Source organism: Canis aureus, chromosome 5 (assembly GCF_053574225.1).
Source record: "Canis aureus isolate CA01 chromosome 5, VMU_Caureus_v.1.0, whole genome shotgun sequence".
In the NCBI taxonomy this organism is placed as follows: domain Eukaryota; kingdom Metazoa; phylum Chordata; class Mammalia; order Carnivora; family Canidae; genus Canis; species Canis aureus.
Window position 1 is genome coordinate 16004332 of NC_135615.1, and position 23889 is coordinate 16028220.

Consider the following 23889-nt stretch of genomic DNA (forward strand, 5'->3'; position numbering starts at 1 on the left):
AAAAATTTGCAGAACAGAAGCAGTGATCTAAAACTACTTGGTATGAACAGATGAATTGTCTAAAAGCACTGCCTTAATTTTTATTATTCTCTTGCAATACAATTCCTCAATAGCTTACCACTGAAAATACACTCAACTTCCTTCACTTGCTATTGGCACTCCTTCACTATCTCACTTAACCTTAACTCTTCTGAGAACCACAGAAAAAACTACAGCCCAACCCATCCAAACTGCCAGTTCTCCAATTACACTTCCCTCTTCCCGAATCTTTCTCAGGCTGTCCTATTTTTCAGAACAGTAAGCCCTGTGCCCCTCTCTCAGTCTACCTATCCTTTCCAGATCTACCTATGCTATTCATCAATAAAGCTTTCTCCTACCATCTCATGCAAATGACTTATTCATGTCTATGGCATTGTGAATGTTGCACTCCCACTATGTTTCCTAAAGGGAGTGAATGGAGACCGGCTAACAGCCACTCATCAACTGAATGCCCAACTCTTGAAAAGTGGAGAGATGCTATGTGGACAAGCTGTGCTGCTTGGCTGCTCTTCCTGCTGGCTTTGCTGCAGATGTTCCCTGTGTTGGTTTAAACTGCACATGCAAATGTTAACTTTTCCCTATAATGGCACCAACAGGCTGTAAGGAACTGTTAGAACTGTACTGTAAATGCCAAGGAATTTCTAGGAACATGACGTAACTTGAAACCATCCAATTCTGTTCTTACCTGACTACAGCCCCTGAGCAAAAGGAAGAGGCATATAGTAAATGACAGCAGGTAGCCCTACTTTGAATATTTTCTCTTCTCTATGATGACTAGAGGTTTGTGAATGAGAAAGATTATAGACTTTTTCCTAGAATGTCTCTGACCAATTCTCCAGTTTCCTGAGGATGGGTGGTAGTAACTCCAGAATTATACCAGTGGGCCATAAAATCCAGAACGATGTAGAAGTAAAATCGATCCGATCTAGGTAGGCTCATATTCAAACTGTTTTTACAGACTGAGCAAAACTCATTGAAAGCTAATGAATGGAAGCTTAGTAACAAACAGCTAGAAAAGAAACACCTTGAACAAAACCTTTTTCCGGACCTTATTGCTGTAATCAGTTTTAAGAAAGAACTGGCAAGGTCAAGTAAAGGCAGATTATCCCTAAAATATAATAAAAACTAAACTACCCTTTAAAAATTTGGGAGGTGATACAAAGAACTTAAGGGAAAACATTAAATTTGTTTGTAGTCTATGTTCAGTTGACTAGAACTAAAATTTTGGATTAAAAAACCTTTATAGATTAAAATTCATCACATAATTTAATCTCAGCCTGAAAAGTAACACAAACCTACAGCATCCAAGTTGTTCTATAGATTACAAAAGAAAGAAAGAAAGAAAGAAAGAAAGAAAGAAAGAAAGAAAGAAAGAAAGAAAGAAAACCAACACTTATTTTATGTGCCTAAATGATCATTTTAGACTTAACACCAACCTAAAAAAGAAAACATTAGATCAAATATCTGGGAACAGAAAATCACTTCACTTAGAAACTCTAAAGTAATTATGCTTTTTAAATCTCTTTTTAATTCTTAGTATAGGTTTCTATCCCAACAGAATAAATCTAATTAAAGAACAAATGAAAAAAGGCTTTTAAAAGAACTGTATAAAGGAACGCTGTATATGTACGAAAGAACACAGACACCTGTTTGTTGGTTTCAGATGTGAAATCCAAACAGCAGAGCCACATGAGCACAGCACTCACTGCTTCCTAACAATTCTACTAGTGAGTCCCCCAAAATATCCCAAGCAGAGCTCATTATGATTTCTGACCTAAAATTTAGATGGAAACTATTTTGAAAACCATTATAAACTCTAAATCTGAATTCTGAGTAGCAAGAATTCTTATATACCACAAAAACTAAAAAGTAATAGCTAAAGTAACACGTATCATATGCCAGACTCTTGACCTAGCACTTTCCTATGCAGCTCACATAATCTTCACAACAATCGGTGAAGCAGGCATTAGGATCAGGCCCCCTTTTACAAAGAACACAATGGGCGCCTGGAGAGGCTGAGTAATTTGCCAGGAAGCCAGTCTGGCTCAAGACCCCAGTTTTTAAGCACTCCTCTATTGGCTTCTAAAACCAAAAGTTACTCCACAGGGAATGTATGGAAATTATATTTCAATATGAATCTGTTTCAAACAGAAAGAAAGTTTCAAAAGATAAGAAAAAGGATATTGGGAATATCATATAGTAGAAACAGGGTTTTATTTTTGAAAACAGAGAAAGTACCTATTATTCTAGAATACATTGTATCAATATTTTTATATACCTGGGGTAAAATACCTAGAATGTAGTGAATCAAGTATCTGCATTTATACCTTTTAAAAACATGAACATCTTTGGGACTCTGTTTTAATTTATATGTGAATAAGAATACTTTGCTTGCGGAATACAAAAATACATACTAAAGAGTACTAGCAAATTCTGAAGCTTTATTGTGTTCACTGACTACATATGTACATACCCAGAAGTCCTTTTAAATGATTTCCATCCAGTGCCTGATGTATATATCAACAATGGTTTGATTCTAAAACTGATTTTTACCACTTGCTTTGTATAGTTTATTTCAAGTACATTCCAATCCTCTTTCACTTATTCCTTGTGGCTGACGTTTTGAAGGGCCAGTGGATCTGAGGCTTATCAGACTGAAAACAGCCCAGAACCGCAGACCAGAAAGAGGCCCAAAGCGAAGATCATGAAAAGAGACATCAGATGAAAGTGGTTATGATATCTGTGAAAATTTCACACCAGTTCTTCCAGGCAGTCCAAAGAGCATGTTCTCAGAGAAAGCCAGTTCTTAAAGCAAAGGAGTAGCCATTATGCCTGAGTACTGACTGTTCTTTTCCCATTGGTATTTGTATCATTTTCTGGACTGCTACTTTTGATGGATTCCAGCAAATTTTTAATTCTTTCACTTGCAGGCTTCTTCCTTTTCTTCTTGGCAAGAGACACACTATTTACCACGGAAGGGAGCAGCAGGGCTGCCAACCCCCAGGGCTGATTACTTGATGGGGAAGGGCGATCTTTATCTTCCTGACTTAAAATCCAGGCACTTTCTCTGGCCAGATCTACAAATTTTTGTAGCTGGCTTTGACTTACATTTTTGCTGATGTTGAGAGAAGTTTCAAAAGGATTCTGAATGTGCAGTGGAGATGATTCAGGTTTGTTTTGTTCCCTTCCCTACAGATTATTATAAGGAAGAAAAAATGTATATTAAATATATGAAAGACTCAGATAGAACAATCTGGTTTAATAAAATGTCAGAAACATGTAAAATCCCGGCATTAACTTTACAGAGTAAAGAATTGCTTTCCTAAGAGAACTGGGTATGTATGCATATTATAGGTCTGTGTGTATGTGTCTGTGTGTCTATGTACTTCTTTCTTTTTTTTTTTTTTACCACTATAGTTCTGTGATTATCCTCTAGAGAAAAATAAATCAGGATTATGAGCTATGGATGATGATGTTCAGATGAGAGGTATATAGACTAAATCAATCAATAGAAGTATTTTTAAAGTAACAGCTTTTACCTAGGAGGATAAAGCTGAGGAAGGGAAAAAAAATGAAAAAGAAAAATAGAAAATAAAATGAAGACAGACATATTTTTGAGCCTTGCCAAAAACATAATAGAAGCATACAAAATTAGAATCCTTAAATTAAATACAGTAATTAATGTTTCCCAAGAATAAAGTCGGAAAGGAAGAGAAGGAACAAAGGATAATTCATTATTCATTTTAAAACACTGAACGTTTCCTATTATATTCCTAAAATACCAAGTTATATAAGGCTCTGACAGGTAAGACCACATCTCACAGAGATTTAAAAAAAAGCTTAAGCTTTCATATGATTCATATGAATGGCAATGATGCATTGGCATACACAATCTTCTCCTCTTTCAAATGAGATCACATGTACTACTAAAATATTAAGAAAACAAATGGCCAAGATTCTCCAATGTGAGTAGCACCTCTATTCCCTAACTTCTCTCATGCCCTGCCCAGCAGGGGTCCTGTCTGTCCAACCATCTCTGTCACCTAGGGGTAAGGGTACAAAAAGGATAAAGAACTTCATATAATCAGCGACTTTTTTCTCATATGGAATCTAATTGCCATAGTAGCTTGCATTCCAGAGCCCTCCCCTCCTTCTCCCTTCCCCACACTTTTGTTGTTGTTGTTGTTAAACAAAATCTCCATGAGCAGGATAAGAAGCAGGAATGAACAAAGGAGATGTGAAGAAACAACAAAGAGTATCTGATTATGTGTCTTATGTAGCCAATCTTATAATGGTTGTAGCCAAGTACTCAAATGCTAAACAGAATAAATCTAAAGAGAGAGCTATCTCAAATATCCCCAGCTTCGGAACAGATTTTGCCTAAGGTTCTGCTCTGGGTTATCTTTTTTAGAAAAATGTCTATGATTCCAGCTATTCAGATGAACCAAGATCATAAATTCATTTGCTTGAGTAAATTTAGAGCTCAAATTGAGAGAATCACTAAAATCTATAGGGCTGTGTATCCTACTTCTTCTATGAACACAAAAGCAGTTTAAAAAGAACTGTATATAAAATTATGTTTTCTAGAAAGTTTTTCAGACTATAATACACATTTTAAAGGATATAGTATTAGACACTAAAAGAGCTGGCTTCCAAATAACTAGATGAATGATCTTATGGAACTCCTCCAGGCATCAATTTCTTTTAGTATCTATCACTGTGGAATTAAAATACACTAACACATTACAGTGCTTTGAAAACGAATTAAATACTAGTACAGCAGAATCAGATATTTAATCACCAAATATTAAAATATTATTTACCTGTCGAATATTTATGGAATTTTTATTGAAAGCGAAATTGCCAAAATACTCAAAAAATTCTTTGAGTAGTGATTCTGTAAGAAAATAAAACAAGGAAAATAAGAGGAAGGTCTGTTTCAATTAAAAACAAACAAAGAAAGAGGGGAAAAAAATACAAAACACCTACCTAGTGTTTCTGTGTTTCCTGAAGGTTTAATTCTATTCAAATCACGAATAAATGTACAGTTGTGGCCTTCTATTATACATTTATCTTCTGCATCTTCAATAAACAGAAATGGAAAACATTTCACATTTCAAAGATAGTGCCTACTTAAGAAAAGGAATCTACAATTAAGTAAATCAAAGTTACAGATTAATGTGTTCTATTTTTTAGTAAGTGTTATATATATTTACAGTTATTAGGATTTAAAACTCCTTACAAAAAAGAATTAAGACTAATTACAGTACAGTGATATTAACATTACTTTTTTGGCATACTAAAATTGTCTATCAACAACGCAATGATTCTTTATCTTGTGAGGTCATTAGTTTTTCAGTTATAAATGAAAATGTAGATAGTTTCCATCTTTTACCAACTCAAATCTCAGCACTATCTTAATAATATTTCATTTTCTCACCATTTCCATCCTTATCACCCCTTGGTGCATATTTTTTCAACAATTCATCTGTGACACAAACAATGTTCTAAGAGTTTTGAAGAACTTCTGATAATTTCTAAAGGCAACTAGAATTCACTACCACAAAATAAACAGCACACTGGGCTTAAGCATTCACCTTGTCTAAAAGTATTTGTATCTTCATAAGGAATCCTTCCCTTCATGATAAATATACAGCCAGCATGAAATTCCTTGCCCATTCTACCTTCCACTGTACAATAAGCAAATTCTCACTCTTCAAAAATCTAACAGCCACCTCACCTTGAAAGCATCTCCTAATTCCAAGTTGGCCATCCTCCGTTAGTTATTCCATGTTCCATGAGCACTTATCTGACTGCATTTTGACTGTATACACGCTGCCTACTCTCCTACCTCAGGCTAGGATTACAAATGTCACTGTCCCCTTCACTACTCTCCCTCCACACACCCAGTCTAGCCACAACACATGTCTAGCTTACAGCAGGCACATAACCAGTAATCTGAATGATCAATATTTTGAATGCTATAATAATCCCCAACAGGGGGATTAAATATAGAAATTAGAAAGTGACAAATAAGGGTCTTTCAAATTTTTGTCTCTCTTTTTTTGTGGTTTTGGTATTTTTTATTAAGACTTGGGTTACTAATATAATTTCTTAAAAATCACTCTAGATCCTAACATATTAATTTTATTTTTTTTAAAGATTTATTGATTTATTGGAGGAGTGGAGAATGTAAGCAGGGTAAGGGGTAAGGGGAGAGGGAGAGGAGAAGCAGAATCTATGCTAAGTGCAGAGCCCCATGTGGGGCTCGATCCCAAGACCTTGAGATCATGACCTGAGCTAAAACCAAGAGATGGATGCTTAATGAACTGAACCACCCAGGCACCCCACATATTAATTTTAATAGCAAATTTTATGTCCTCTATTATAGTACCCTGAAGAACTTATACACACACTTAGATTTTTTTTTTTCTTAAAAGATTTTATTTATTTATTTGAGAGAGAGAGAGCAAGAGAGAATGCTGAGCATGGAGTTTGATGCTGGGCTCGATCCCAGGATCCCAAGATCATGACCTGAGCCTAAGTCAGACTCTTAACTGACTGAGCCACCCAGGTGCTCCACACTTAGTTCTATTTTTCATAGGACCCAGACACATGTTTTACTCTTTCAAATTATCAAGTTATATTTCTTGTGACACAATGCCAGTCACATATATCGATGTTATTTTAACTACTGTGTCTTTGCAGGAATGTACTTCCAACTAAAGCATTACTACCATAGAAAAATGAGATCCATGTTAAAATATTTCTAGGAATGTACATTAATGAAAAACAGACTGTTTCTGTGACTGCTGCTCTTCACTAAAAGAGTTTTTAACAGAAAGTATTAAAACTTTAAGGAAAAAAAGTATCCTCTGATTGAAGATAGGGCCATCTTTGTTTTTTTCAAAATCTCTAAGACATTCAAACCTAGCAGCTTGCCTGTCAGGTCTTTTCCCTCCTTTCCTCTCTCCCCCATTTGTTTTTAACACCCACAGTCCAATATACAGCCACCAGCCACATGTGGCTATTAAAATAAAAAACTCAGTTCCTCGACCACACTAATCATACTTCAAGTGCCTAACAGCCTCCACAAGAGACCAGTGCTTACCTTATGTACAACATGGATATAGAACACTTCTATCATCATAGAAAGTTCTATTGGATAGTGCTACAACAGAAAAATGATTCTCAACCTATTCAGACATATGAAACCCGATCACTATTAGTTTAAACCTGCAGTACTTTTTTTCCTAAAGGTATTATAGGAAACAATGTCAAAACTTTTAAGTAAATACAAACTCGCAGTCGTGAGGAAAAGAGCCAGGTAATAAGCACCTTAACTATCTCATATTAGGAGCTTGATGACAGATTCCTTCACTTTCACCTTACATGAACTTAGAAACTATGAAAAAGTCAGGTTATGTATTTACTAAATTTGATTTCCTTGCTTCCTTTGGAAACCTTAGAGCCTCATGGATTGGTACACCCATTATTTCTTTTCAGCACAATATACGTGACAAATGAAATTCACTCAATAAGTTTTCACAGACATAGCCAGATTGATAACTTACCCAACATTTTTTCAGGGAACTAATATCCATACTATAGTAACTCATAATTAGTTACAGAGATCACTATTGGCACTCTTTATAGATTACTCAGAGGCTGCAGTACAGATAATCATGTCTATGGGTTGTATAATTATTTAGGTTAATCATTCCGGTCAAAAGAGAAAAATCTACACTGTGCCAGCTACGTACATGCATATCTAGTAAGTAACCTGAAGTTGACCGGCACTTATGTAAGGGACAGAACAGGCATAAAGTTCATATGAAGGCTTAGTATTTTTTTCTTTGATAACAAATCTTTTATGATGTCCTATTTCATAAGAGAAGCTTACTGGAACAAAGCTTGAACAGCTAAGAATCATGTAACTATATTCTGCTTCTATTATAACTATTAACAGGTCTAACGAAAGCTTCTAGTACACCATGAGTCATTAGTAATTAAATGGGAGAAGGCAGTAGGTGATCTTTGCTGTACTAATCAATGCAGACTATTTAATATTAGGGGGTGGGGTGATATTCACTTAGACACACTGTCATTTTGTTTCCTTCTAGTCCACTCACCCAGAATGCTTTTTGAAATGCACATCCAAGCAACTGCCTCTCAAGTACAGATCTTATCTTGTGAAGAATTTAAGTGTTACAGTTATATCCATGTTTCAAAGGAGCTTTACTGCCTTGTAGCTCACTCAACTCCAGAATGTGACTGATACTTAGATACTATTCTTCACATACGCACATCTATAATATAGACTCTTCTCTATTAATCACTTATGCTAATCAACAGACAGGGTAAAGTTCTACCTGCTTCTCCAAGCATGCCGTATGCTCCAATAACACCCAGCCTCACGGAGGGTGACTATATACTGGTTAAGAGCACATGCTATAGGGTAAAAATAATGAAATGAACACAAGCATCTACCTTAATCCCCTCCCAAAACAATGAAATGACAGTAAAATGACATAAAATCTTAAACATGGAAAACAGAAGAAATAAGAACAACCCAAAATTTTTCAGTTAAAGAATTGATAGACAAGTAGCAAAGACTCAGGAGATCTGAAAAGACTGAATTCTAAACTAGGAGTAAAGAAAGCCAAGAAAATACCCAATTTACAAGACAGAGCTCCCAACAACTCAGGAACTGCAATGCAAGCACCAGGTCTACCTGGAAGCATTGAGACTGGAACCTGACGGTTGAAGAAGCAGTTAGACTCCCCCAGATCTCTTCTTCCCTGACAGAAAACCTTAGGCTTACTTTAGAAAGAGTAAAAGAAAGGATATCTACACAGAGAGACAGACAGAACTGAGGGTAGGAAAACTGTCCTAAAAGCAAGTTTTAACAAAGAATTTATTTGCTGATCCCCCAAAAGCAAGAATCAGAAAAAAGACTCACCCTCTCATTTCAAGAATAGTTCTATAAAAAAGTTTCCATCATCATCTCCTTTCTCTCGAAGGTGTGCCCTTGCTTGTGTCCATCACTGCAGAGCAGACCAACATATGGAAATACTTTGTATGAAATGCACATGGCACTGTCATATTGCTCACACCTTCAGGTACACCTCCCTGGCAGGCAAATGGAGCCTTTCCTATAGCCTCCTTCCTTTGGTAGAAATTTACTGATTTTCTTTATAGCACAGTATTTAAAGATCCTTCCCCCTGTTCATCTCACTTATCTATTGAAAAGTATAGAACTGAAAGGTTTTTTGCCCCTGCTGTGATCCAAACACTGAAGAGTGAAGAACATCTTAAATACTCATCACAGAGGAATCTGTACCCCAAGTTCTGGATTTGATTAGAACAGCTAAAAAAATGGATAGTCATTCTACCATGGAACAAAGCAGGCTTTTCCAACCATACTACCTCAATGATCCCAAATCTTGTAAAGATCCAAGATCAGAGCCTCTCATACAGACTATATTTCAAAGAGAGTCAGCAGAGAATGCTAAGGTATGTGAACAGAGTTGAATGCTGGTGAAGGCACAGAGTAAAGGATCCCAAGAAATTTTTAGTGCCATTTTCATTTAATAAGCCAGTAGTAGAGCAACCTAAAGGCCTTAGCTGTGATCACCCCAGGATGTTATGACGGAACAGTTGCAGGAGAACATGACTGGCAGCCGGGATCCTCTGGCTCACTGAGCTACGCCAACAGCTCCAGCACTAATTAGTGTCAAAGTTATGGCATGCTAGTAACCAGAACTTTTCTTCCAGAAAAATATTAAAAGAGTCATGTCTGGGGAATCTGAATAGCTCAAGAGGAATGACCCACAGATAGTGACATAAAAAGCACCTGCCAATGGAACAGTCCAGCTACATTACCCTACAATGAAGCTCTTGGTCAACAAGCCCCCTCCCCTTAAGCTCAGAGGTTCAAATTAACTTTTTATTAGTTCCTAACTCAAATATGAGCAGAAAATCAAAGATTATCAGATACCTGAGGAAGGCTTCTAACATGACACTAAACTTGTAACAAAAACTCAAAAAAAAAAAAAATGGTAAAAAAATAATTTATTTAGAAAAATGGAGCCTACATAAGGAAGAATTAGAGTATGTGATGATTCTGACTGTTCTGACAAAAGATTTACAACCAGTAGCAAGTTGGAGATTCAAGTAGTGTTAAGTACATACAAAACTAAGCAAACAAGAAATTAAGTAGTATTAAAAACTATTATCTCCAAAGAATAGAAAAAGTTGGGCAGGAAAGGAAATTAATTTTAGTTTACTCCATGGATTAGACCAGAATAGCATTTACATAATCATAATAGTATAAAGAGTGTATAGCAAAATTGAGCCACAGCCATATTCAGAATATGAGGGGCAGAAGAGATATGTGTATAGTGAGCGCTACAGGAGGAAAAAAAGGTAATTTCTCTTCTTCCATAAAGGGAAATCATACCTGATGCCTAAAACTAAAAATCAAGAAACATGGTCATCATTTTGCAACATATACAAATACTGAATCATCAAACTCTATACCTAAAACCAATACAATGTATATGCCAATTCTACTCCCCATTAAATACAAAAATTAAAGCACTTTATTTTGAAATACAGTTTATAATAGCAAACAAATCAGCTAAAAGAGTTAAAGTAGCTGCCTACAGAGCAAGGAAAAGGAATAGAAGGCACAGGTTCAGAGTGTGAGTTACTGTTACCATGTTTGTAGAATATTTTACTCTTTAACAAGTGCATCTGTAACTTTGACAAAACTAAATTTTAAAAATTAGTTCTTTTCACCAAACACCATTAAGAGAGTGAAAAAGGAACCATAGTATGTATTTATTTGAGATATCAAATATACACACACATCTGTAACATGTGACAAAGGATTCAACTGTGGAATATGTAAGGAATTCCTACCGATGAATCTTTTAAAGAGAAGCCAAGAGAACAATAGGCAACTTAAAGAAACATCACAAGAAATACCCAAATGGCTGATATAGCCCAAGAAGGTGCTCAACTTCATTAGTCATTAGGAAAAAGAAAACCAAAACACACCATTATGCCACTACCATGCATTTAGAACAGCTACCATAAAAAGATAATACCGCGTGTTGGCAAGATAAAGCACAATTAGAATTTGTCCATAATGCCTGTGGGAGTTTACACTTTGGAAAATTGTTTGGCAGTGTCTACTAATGCTGGATATGCCCAAATTCCAAGACTCAGAAATTCTATTACCAGTTTATATTTGACCAACAGGAGTGCCTATGCTCACCAAAAGAAACACATGAGAATGTTATCAGCAATTACCTGTAACAGTCCTAACTACAAGTTATTCAAATGCCCATCAAAAAATAAGTATTTTTTGGTATATTCACATAGAAGAGTACTATATCACAATGAAAATGAATGGTCCACTAATACACAAGCAGTAGGACTGAATCTCTTAAACATCATGTTGAAAGAGAAGAAACCAGATACAAAACAATACACACTATATGATCCTTTATATCTAAGAGACATAAACAAGTAAAATGAATCCATACTATTGAAAGGGAGGTCAGGGAGGGTGTAGAGACCAAAAGGAAATACAACTAGTGCTTCTGTGGTATTCATTCAGTCCGGCTGGTAGTTACATGGGTGTGTTCAGTTTGTGAAATCTGATATATATATATATATATATATACACACACACACACACACACACACACATATACACACACACACACACACAAACATGTACTTCTAGATATAGTATATTTCAGTTACCTTAAAAAATTTGGAAAAACTCAAAACCTCAGTTTTCTCATCTATAAAATGAAAAAAATAATTGTGTCTCATAAGATTTGCTGGGAAGACTGAATAAGATGATGTGTAAGACTTTTTAGCCAAGTACCTGGCACAGAGTTAGCACCCAATAAATTGTGACTGGGTCACACAGAGCTACCAATTAAAACTCTCTTCCATTCTGGGGTTTCTGCATCAACATTGCCAGAGATACTATACCCAGTCATTTCTTCCTCAAATCTTTACTTCGTCACAGGAAGTAAGCACAGGGATCCTAAGCAAAAAACTGCAATCAAACAAGTATTTATAAAAAGAAAATGCCACAGAAAGCACCAAGTACAGAAGTAAACATAACAAAAGCAGCAAAACCAATTTAGGAGAGAACACACAGTAAGAGACATAGAGGGGAAAGGAGTGGAGATTCTAAGAAAACACAAAGAAACAGAAATTCAAGAGTAACCAAAATATGAAAATGGCCATCATGCACAGTACAAAAAGCTTTCAACTGCAAAACGTTCAGCCAATTCCCTGAAATTTACTGAACTTCTCCTAGGGACCCGATACTATGCCAAGAACAGAAAATGCAGAAATGAATCAAAGATCACCTGCCCTAAAAAGGCTTGGCCAACACAGGCAGGTAAAAGAAGTCAGCAGTGTGGCAGTTGTTACACGTGTGTACCAGGTGCTTGGAAGCCAACCTCCTGGGAGGAAGGCAGGAGGGAGCCAGACACCAGTGACTCAACACATGAAATCCTGGACTGGATCTGTCTTCTCTCTTCCCTGGCATAACAGAGAAGAGGTCTCTCCATGTGAAGAGACAAGGTAGTGAGAAGGCGGCAATTTCACATAAAGACAGATGCCAAAAAGAACAAAGCATTTGAGGATCAGCAAGGAGTTTAGACTGCGGAGGCTCCAGATTTGCACACAGAAGTGAACACAGAAGACAAGGAAAACAATGGTCAAAGAGACCCTAAATACAACTCTACAATGTCTGGACTTATTCTCGGTTCCAAACAGGTTTATCAAGTCCTAGAAGGTGTTCCAGAAATTCATACCACCTTTTATTAACAAACAAACAAGGAAGCAAGTTTTTTTTTTTTTAAAGACAAATCAAGTGCCTCTATATGAATGAATATCCAGTGAGAGGCACACTTAGAAAAAACAAAATGTACACAAGACTTAACTTACTCAGCTAATCAATCACAGAGCACCCAAGATGGTTTGGATTATTTCATAGTTTAACATTGTTTTTATTCTTAGATATACATATATTAGATATATATACCAACATGGGACCGCTGGTTAAAATCAGGAAGTACAAAAAACGTGGTATTTGAAAAATACCTAAATGAATAGAAAAAAATATTTTGATAAAATCTCCTTAAAATAATCTTTACAACATCCTTAAAATACATTAATTTATGAAAAATTCTTTTATAACAAATTCAAGATATTGCTAGAACATCAAAAATAAAAGATAAAAAAGTAGCAATAATGCTATCAAATTTGCTTCTTCATTTATTGTCATTCACATCCACAATGTGCTATGTGTAGAAAAATAATTGCAAAAAAAAAAACCTGAAAATTTCTCTTACACTGTTTAAAAGCTAACATGAAAAATTTTAAACAAGCAATTTGGAATTTTAAAATAGAAAATTAAAGGATTCCAAAAACAAGTTTTTTCTGTTTTGATGCCATTAGATACAAATACATTTGTTTTAAAAAAAATAGATTTGAAATTAAAACATGTAATTTTCAGTTTGTCCATCAATCACATTTTTTCTAAAATAATTAGAATTTTTTTTTTAAAGATACTAGGAAGTTACTGAAAGACTTCAAGAGAGAATAATACAATTAGACATGAATTTCTGACAACTGCTCTGCTAGTTACAAATATACTGGTGGGTAACAAAAGGAGGTAAGGAGAGAAGGTTAATATAAATGTTCCAGGGAAGGGAATGGTAAGAGCTCCACTCTGGCAAAAGTAACAGTACAAGTAAGACTAGAAAAGAGTAATAAGATGTTAGGAACAGTTTGTCCCCAACATCAACTTGCCTCAGTTGATTATAGCTCTACTTTCTTATAACTTCTACTCTTTCTTATAGCTTCTACTTTCCTTAGCTTCTAAACTCTGAAAGGTCCATATTTCCCCAAAATGGTCTCTATGAGGGCAGTTTTAAGCGTTAGCACACACAGCAAAGGTTGAAGAGGAAGTGCTATGTACAGGTTTATTCTGAAGATCTACCCACATTTTATGTATGTCTGTATGTCTGTATGTGTGTCTCTTACATCTCTACCGGACTGTGAGTTACCTAAGAATACATCTGTATCCTCACTGCACTAAACATAATACCTGTAAGTAACCAATAAATATTTAGTGAGTGAATGATACCAAACAATGAGATGAGCACAGCCATGGATAGTGCCCCTTTATTTCAACCTCAAAAGTGAGATACATGACCACTATCCTATCTTCTGAAAACTTCCTACTTTCCATTAACCTCCTACACACAGAGGTTTTATAAAGCTCAATTTCAAGCTAAATCAGTACTTAACAGTGTTCATAGGAAGGAACTACTTCTAATTTGGATAATAAGAGAAGGTGCACAGAAGAAAGAACTGAGAGAAAAGAAGTTACAGGCCAGGCAGAAAAACAAATAGTGTGAGCAAAAGATTTGAAATGGAATGTGATGGGAGGCCTAACGGTATTGAGTGGAATGTGGGAATGCAAGAGGTGGAACAAGGGAAAAAGAGACTAGGAAGTTGGGTCTGACTAGCTAATAAGTGAAGATCTTTAATACCTAGCTAAGGAAACTGAGGTTTGTCCATAGAGAATTAAAAAAAAAAAAAAAAAAAAAAACCCTTTAAAGGTTATTTCAAACTGGAAGATTCAGAGATGTACTTTAAAAGTATTTGGGATGCCTGGGTCACTCAGTGGTGGAGCATCTGCCTTCAGCTTAGGGCGTGATCCTGCAGTCCTGGGATCGAGTCCTACATTGGGCTCCCTGCAAGGAGCCTGCTTCTCCCTCTGCCTTTGTCTCTCTTTCCCTGCGTCTCTCATGAATAAATAAATAAAAACCTTAAAAAAAATTACTATTTGGCAGCAATATACAGAATGGGTAAAAGATACAGTGTCTACACATTTTGAGTGTATCCCTGATTTATCTTCTTTTTAGAATTTAGAACTATTAATACTTTAATATCTCCCTCCAGCACTCTACCAAAATATCAATTTACAACATAAATTTTAAAATATACTAATTTAAAAATAATTCATCTCAGATTGCTTGTGAACTTTTAATCAAAAAACATTTAGGATCTTTAAAACATTATGAAACCATTTTTAGCATCTTCAAAAAAAATCTGGAAATAAATTCATATTTGGAAAGTCCTTGTTGAAACTGTGATCCACTCAAAAGCTGTATCTGGGATGTTTTTTCCTCAAGGTCATTCCAGGCTTGGTCAAATAAGCGGCTCCAACTGTCTCATGATAATTGTAAACAACCTTGCCAACTGACACAAATAGGACAGAACTCTCAAGGCCTCAGCTTTGCAAATCATCTGCTCTCATGACCCCTAGTGGGCATTAAAAAAATAAAAAGCACTTAAATTTTAGATTCACAAAGCTTTAAAAATAAAAACAAATTACAGACTAAAAAACACACGTGTCTTTGATAACACATGGTAGGTAATTATATTCATTTAAAACATCAGAAAGAGAAAATAGACTGCTGCTAGTCTTACCTGCTAGGGTTTTTAGGTAGTCAAGTGTTGGAAGAATAGGGGGTGATCTCCTCTGGAGAAAAAAGATGACCATCATTGTAAGAGAGAAATTTGTAATCCAAGAACCAGGAATACTACTTGTTAATGAATGTGCTCGAGCCCAACATCGAATACTGAACACCATGGCTCTCACTCTTGAATCGAGAGCACCATATATATAAAGCAGTTCAGAACTTTTCAAGGCAATCCTTCAAAAGAAAAAGAAAAAGAATTTTCAAACCCCCAAATTACTGTTCCAGAGAAGAAAAAAACACATACCAGGGAAAATGTAAATATCTTACTATAACTAAGCATATTCAGAACACCATGATCAGATAATCAAAGCATTATATATTTGCAAATAAAATTTAATGTGAATGGTTAAATATCAAATACATTCATTAACATTAAAATGTTCTTTTAAATATTGACAGTCACATTGTAGTTATAAAATTCAGAATTTTTAAATCGAAATTTCTAAATGATTTAAATAATAAGGGAAACACACTATATATGTGCTCTTTAGTAACTATCAGTAAAGACACTGACACATTTGTAAATAAGAGTCTCTACACCTCACTTTCACACTTTAGTTATCTAGTCCTTCAGCATGCAAGGAAAATAGTCTACTTATTTTATTATAAGTATATATATATGTCTTAAGATTCAGCCAAAATTATGTTAAATCTAACATTTAAAAAACCAAAACCCATGAAGATAAAATGCCTTTTAAAGAAATCAAACTTCAGAACTTATTTTCAATGTTTCCTAGTCATAATGTTGCAATGCAAAAAATTATTAATCAGAAATATTTTGAAATTAAGCTCCTACTGATCAAAATACATTCTGTAATTTCCCAAAGAACCGACAGAGGGCACAAAACCATTAACAGTATGGCATGGCATTTACATCCTGAGTTTTAAAGAGAACAGAAGAAATGACAAATTAGAAATTCAAGGTGATTAGATGTTTTATGTCAATGAATCTACATTAAGCTGAAAATACATTATCAAACAGTGCAAGGTATTTGATATAAAGAAACAATACAGGCGTATAAAAACCTGAAGAATACTAAAATAAATTTTTAAAAACTGATAGAAAGTGCATTATATATATATATATATTTTTTTTATTTTTACTCCCTGAGCTACTTGAGAGAAATTCCAAAGTACTCAGCACTGACTTGTTAGTGAACACAAGTTGAAGCAAATAAACTGCTCTGGAATGGATTTTCTGAATCTGTTTTTAGTAATGATTATTTATCGAATGGATAATATAGTGAAATCTAATGCAGGCAAGGAAAATACTAGTTATGAAATAAACTCAATTGAGAAGTTTTCCTGACAGAGAATGAAAGAAAAGAAATCAAGAGTATGAAAGAACCTGTCATTCATACCCTATTGTTTTTTTGTTTTTTTTAAGGTTGCCAGGATAATAAAATGAAAATCTGCTAAAGACCCAAAGCTGACTATATCTGGAGGCAATTTTTAAATATACTTAAAAGACTACACACAGAAGACCTACTAGACTACTAGAGCTGCTTTCATGGTGTTATCAGTCTAAGTTAAGAACAATGAAACAGTTCTCCTCAGAAGATGATGTTAGTTAGGTATAACACTTTAAACACATTATCCTAACGTTTTATTCATGAAGACCAAAGAAACCAACAGATACATATAAGAGAAAATAGTTCCAAGTTTTAAATCCAAGTGTTCAAAATTTTTAAAAGTTACTATTTTGAATCATTTGTAAGAGTCCAAAGCCACTGTTTCTGTATAAGAACTATGCTAATACTTTATAATATTCATATATAAGGTCATAAAATTAAAGAGATCATACCTATTGTTAGTAGTCAAATCACACTGAAATCCAGAGGCCTGGTGTGAGAACCTCACAAGAGGACATCGAGCATTTAAGATTTTTTGTACACCCACACAGCCAGGGCCAAAGTGGTCAAGGCATTCTCCTATGACAGACAGGACCTTCTGAGTTGCAACTCTTTCTGAAGGAACATTTTTCACTTGAAATTCCATTAGAAAATTTCCTGAGGTCTGAATATAAAAACATGTGTAAATGGGAGCTTTTTATAAGCAAAAAATAATCATTGGGGTAAAATTACTACCTAACAAATAAGTTAAGCGGCCAATGGAAAAAATAAACTAGATCCTGATGTTAGTCCTAAAAGTAAATTCAACATAAATCAAGATTTACACATACAAAGTTTTATCAGTAAAGTATCAGAAGACAATGGATGAATGTTTTTACAAGTAGTAAAGGATTTTCTAAGCATGACACAAAATTCCAGAAGATACAAAACAAGAAATGTGATTATATGAAAACTAAAACCATCTCAAGGTAAAACATAAATTCACTGCTAGAAAAAAATGACAAAGGTATAATAATAATTAATACATACGTCACATACAGGGCTAATTTCCCAAATTTATGAAGGGTATATATAAATGAAAGGGAGAAAAACTCACCCAATTCTAAAAACAAATTTTTTTTGAATAAGAAATTAACAGAAGAAATAAAAATGGCTAAGAAAGACAATAAAAGATGCTCTTATTTCCTAGAAACCAAAGAAGAAATTAAAACAACACTGGGATTTTTCATTTATCGGTCTGCCAAAGACCAAAAGGCTGCCAGGATCACCATCACTGAGTGCCCGGAAACATGTATACTGTCAGTGGGAGTGTAAACTGGGACATACTTAGTAGACAACTTCAGTATCTACTGGAACTTTAAATGTATACTTGGACCAGCTACTGAAATTCTAGGAAATTACCCTAAAGAAACACTTGCATCAGTGAGCCAATCTACAAAGCCATTCATGCATTATAACATTATTTGTTTGGTACACACTCTTTGGGAATTCTATTTAGCTTAATAAGTCTCCCTACCCTCAACCACCACATTTCCTAGTACCCATTCCTACTACAAGGATTCAGCTCTAACAATGTTTATCATAGAAATCCACCCTCTTACTCCCAGCTGCATGGACCAGGCACAGCAGCTGATGTAAGCACCAGAACACTATACCATATATTCATCCAGAGACTTCTGAGAATTGGAACTGAAGTTCAGAGGCAACCATGTGGCTGAAATATATGACTCAGAAGCTTTTTGCAGGCACATTCTATATCACAAGAACAAAAATGTAAAAAAAAAAAAAATCAGTGGGGATACAGAGGGTGGAATGAAGGGGAGAAAGAAAAACAGCAACTAACCTCATGGACTCTTAATAATTTTCACTTCCTACTTCTAGTTTTTTTTCCTAAGACTCATCATCCACATTCCTGGCCCTGGGTTCTATAATGCTTCCTCTACTTCTTTTTTGTTTTGTTTAAGCTAGTTTGAGTTGGTTTCTGCGAATAACTGAAGAGTATTAACTAATACAGTTGACAACAAAGAAAGGGGAAAAATACTCCACCATGTCTAACAAATAAAAGACTGGTTAAAAAAATATGTTAACAAATAAAGGACTGGTTAAATAAAGTATTCCACCATTCACTTGATGGAATACTCTGCAGCCACTGAAAAGGATGCAGTAGACTGAAACGCCAAGATACTATTAACTGGAGGGAAAAAAAAAGATCAAGTTACAATCTATGAAGATTAAGGAGATTTTGTTATGAAAAAGAATTTCTACATGCAAAGGAAAAATTCCAGGACAAAATATAAAACTATTCACAGTAGCTACTTCTGGAGGTGGGGGGACCATCAAAGATATTTACATTACACATTTTTTTAAACTAGTACCATATAATCAGAAAAAAATACATTAAAAAATATATACATGTATCATGTATATAATCTCCACAAATAAGTATGCTGTGTTTTCTCTATTCTGTCATCCAGACAGATTTCCCTTTAAAAAAATTAAAATTTCAAAAATCTGGCTTAGCCAAAGGAGACACACACTCTCCTTTTGGGAAGGAGAGTTCACAACTGCACAAAGCAAAGAGACTCTTTTATGAAGTTGGTGAGTTTACTTTTTTTTAAGATTTTATTTATTTATTCATAGAGAGAGACACACACAGAGAGAGAGAGAGAGAGAGAGAGAGAGAGGGGCAGAGACACAGGCAGAGGGAGAAGCAGGCTCCATGCAGGGAGCCTGACATGGGCTCGATCCCGGGTCTCCAGGATCACGCCCTGGGCCAAAGGAGGCGCTAAACCGCTGAGCCATGTGGGCTGCCCCGAAGTTGGTGAGTTTAAAAGTGGGTCCCTTGGTGGCTCAGTTGGTTAAGTGCCTGGCTGGATTTAGGACCCCAGTCATGATCTCAAAGGTCCTGAGATCCAGCTTGTCCTCCTTCTGCTCTCCACCTCCCCACTTCTGTGAGCGCGCATGCTCTCAGATAAGTATAATCTTTTTTAAAAAGTGCTTGTTTTTCATTGTATTTCATTTTTAATGTTTCTATTAGCAAAGCTATTATAATCCTAAACAAGCACATATTTCAAAGTATATGTTTATAACACATACCTACTAACCAAATAACATCAAATTGTTTAGTGAGACTGGAGCACTGTTTTTTATCTATGTTTTTAAAGATTTATTTATTTATTTCAGAGAGAAAGAGGAGGGGCAGAGGGCCAAGCCGACTTCCCACTGAGTGAGGAGACGACCAACAGCACCCTGAGATCATGACCGAAGCCCAAGTAAGACACTTAACTGAGTGAGTTACCCAGGTGCCCCTGAAACACTGTCTTTTAAAATATCTTTTCGGAATACCTCTGTATTTCAGAAACCTAAGACCTAACTGAAAGTTTCCAACTCCTCCCTCTACTTTCAAAGAAAAAACTGTTTCGTATTTGCAAAATAATTAAATAACTAGTAATACTGCAGCTGACTGTGATCAACATTTGAACACTTATTACATGCCAAGCACCATCCTAAGTATGTCATGTGTATTAGCCCAGTCAGGCCCCTCCAACACTCTAGGTGACAGCTGCTCTAGTACTAACTCAATCTCAGAGCTAGAAAACTGTAGGCACAGAGAAGACAAATAATTTCCTGAGGATCACACAACTAGTAAGTAGAAGAAGTACTCTTTGGTAGTTTGGCTCCAGAGCACAGGTTTTAATCATCCCAAAACATTTTTATGCACCTTGATTATTTAGCAAAGTCTTTTTACCTACATTAAAAATAACCTAACCCAATTTAAGTGTCCCTGCCAGGAATGTAATACAATTTCAAGTACATGTTAGTTTAACTAACTAAACATAACAGAAGGAATTTGGAGAAAGACAGAAATATGAGCAAGACACTGAGCGTTTATAAGGAACTGTGTGACTATAGCTTTGAGGATATACATAAAAGGGGAGATACAAAAGATAATTTGAAACAGAATTAAGATAGCAAATGTCAGGAAAACTAAAATGCCACTAAATTAACATGTGAAACATACATAAGAACTTTTATAAAAACTTCCAAAGAATATTCGCAAAAAATGAAAAAAAAAAAAAAAAGTTTCATTTTCAAAATGGCAGGCTGAAGGGCCACCTGGACATCCACATAGAGAATTACTAGCTTAAGAAAGACAGTCTTTCTTATGAGATATAAAAAAGACAGAGTCATAAAAACCTACATTTTATAAACACACAGAAGCTCCCCCCCCCCTTTTTTAAGACTATTTCTTCATGAGAGAGACAGAGAGAGAGGCAAAGACACAGGCAGTGGGAGGGAGAAGCCGGATCCCCATGGGGAGCCCAATGTGGGACTCGATCCCAGGACCCCGGGATCCCGACCTGAGCCAAAGGCAGACGCTCAACCACCGAGCCACCCAGGTGCCCCAGAAGCTTTTTCAAAGTTGTAATTAAATTAAAGCTGGGCAGCCCAGGTGGCTCAGTGGTTCAGCGCCCCCTTCAGCCCAGGGTGTGATCCTGGAGACCTGAGATCGAGTCCCACGTCAGGCTCCCTGCAAGGAGCCTGCTTCTCCCTCTGCCTGTGTCTGTTTCTCTCTCTCTCTCTCTCTCTGTTTCTCTCTCTCTCTCTCTGACTCTTGTAAATAAAATCTTTAAAAAAAAAAATTAAAGCATTCTGGGATGATGGCTTAGTGGTTGAGTGTCTGCTTTTGGCTCAGGTTGTGATCCCAGGATCCAGGATCGAGTCCCACATTGGGCTCCTTGCAGGATGCCTGTTTCTCCCTCTGCCTGTGGGAGGCTAAGTGGCTGAGCGTCTGCTCAGTGGCTCAGGGCATGAGTCCAGGATCTAGGATGGAGTCCCACATCGGGCTCCTTGCAAGGAACCTGCTTCTCCCTCTGCCTGTGTCCCTGCCTCTGTGTGTGTGTATGTCTCTTACGAAGAAATAAAATCTTAAAAAATAAAAAAATTAAAGCATCCTTAGGGCATCTGGATGGCTTAGTCGGTTTAGTACCTACCTTTAGCTCAGGTAATGATCCCAGGGTCCTGGGATCTAGCCCTGCATCAGGCTCCCCTCTCAGGGAGGAGTCTACTGCTCCTTCTCTCTCTCTCCCCCTTTGCCTCTCCACCAGGCTTGTGCTCCCTCTCTCTCTCTCTCTCTCTCTCACTCTCAAATAAATAAATAAATAGAATCTTTAAAAAAAATTAAAGCATCCTTTATGTTGTTTGGGAGAATGGCAGAGATACTGGTCAACTTTACCCATTAAGACATATTAATAAGAACTAAATGGAATATATAATTTCTAAACTATAAGAGGAAAATCCACAGGAATAAAAGGTACAACATAGAGAATTTGTTCAGTGGTACTGTAACTGCATTGCACAGGGACCGATGTGACAAGATAGACTCTTGTGGTTAGGATAACATAACATATAAACTTTTCAAATACATCCACTTGAAACTAATGTAACACTGTATCAACTATACTTCAGTTTTGCTTTTTTTTTTTTTTTTAAAGCAGTAATCCGGTAGGAGGAAAGGAAAGGGAATAAAAGCAAATAAAAAGTACAGAAAAAAGCATAAATAAAAAGACAATAAAAATGAATCCAAAAATAATCAGTAATAATGAATAAATACATGATCAGTAACAATGAACAAATACTTGAAGAAACAGCTCAGAGTAAAAGCACAAAATTCAGTGATCTGGTGATCAGAGATGAGAGAGATACCCAAAACATATGTAAAGGTCAAAAATGAAGATACAGAAGATATGTGAAGCAAATAACAGGTAGTTATCTTAACAAGAATTTAGGGGAAAAGCATATATAAAGGACATAATTTAATAATAAATGAACAACCCAATAAGAAGACATAATAATCATATACCTATATACTACATGTAGCTAACAGAGCCTCTGAATAAAACAAAAATCAAAAGAATTCCTAGGAGAAATTAACAAAACCAAAAATCATGAGATTTCAAATAACTAGTTATTTCAATAACTAGATCACACAGATATAAAAAAAACATTAGTTAAGATACAGAAATATGAATAACCCAATAAATAACCCTGGCCTAATGGAAAAACTTCAGAATCTTTGGAAAAAAAATACTCCTTTTATTTGCATATGTGTAGAATTTTCACAAAAAAAATTATCATCTATTACACCAATACAAAGAAAAACTTTATAACTAAATAATCAATATCAAGTAGGTATTCTTTAGCCATATTTATTAAAGTCTATAAACCAACAGTTATAATTTTATTACACCCAAAGATTACTTCTATAATATCTTAATTTTAGTGATCTAAAGAAATATAATTACCTTGTTGGTGTTAAGTTTTCCAATTTCATCTAGATCCAAAAACATGTCCAAATCACATCCTAATTTCCCAAAACTGTTGACTGAGGACCCAAAGGGTCTCACTGTACAGTCCAGAAAATATGCAGCTGCTATGTCTTCAATAAGAGAACAGGTGAGATATCGTAGTTTAATGTCCTCCTCTGTTAACTGGAACTCCTTCAGCAGAGTATTCAGCTGATCATCTATCTAGCTGACCAAAACAAAACCAACAAAATACAGAAAATGTACAGGTCATATAAAATAATTGTCATTTTACTTCTAGAGATTTGATGGCTTTGGAGACTTACCTTAAAAACATACACTTTCTCCCTGTGACCATTAAAGTTGATCAAATTTTTAAAAAGATTTTAACTATTCTTTTAAAGAGAACTGAAGAATGGTAACATGAGCAAAACCAAAGTTGGCTAGAATTAAAACCACTACTACTTTAATACAACTAAAGTATTGTTTTAGGAAAATGACAATAGTAAAATGCTCCAGAAGAGATCAAAACAACCACATAGCTAGATATTTTAAATGAAGTTGGGGGGACGGAAGAACCGTGTTAAAGGCAAGAAATAC

General features: G+C 35.5%; 1 protein-coding gene across 1 annotated transcript in view; it reads right to left on the minus strand.

The window, feature by feature from the left end:
• Positions 1-2460: 2460 nt before the first annotated feature.
• Positions 2461-23889, minus strand: part of MTPAP (mitochondrial poly(A) polymerase) — a 29175-nt gene continuing 7746 nt past the window's right edge. The window contains exons 4-9 of the mRNA XM_077896960.1: positions 23290-23514; positions 17437-17648; positions 15580-15806; positions 5029-5121; positions 4863-4936; positions 2461-3228 (exon numbers count right to left, since the gene is read on the minus strand). Coding sequence (XP_077753086.1) covers positions 2866-3228; positions 4863-4936; positions 5029-5121; positions 15580-15806; positions 17437-17648; positions 23290-23514 — 1194 coding nt within the window. The 3' untranslated portion in view covers positions 2461-2865. The remainder of the gene's footprint in view (positions 3229-4862; positions 4937-5028; positions 5122-15579; positions 15807-17436; positions 17649-23289; positions 23515-23889) is intronic.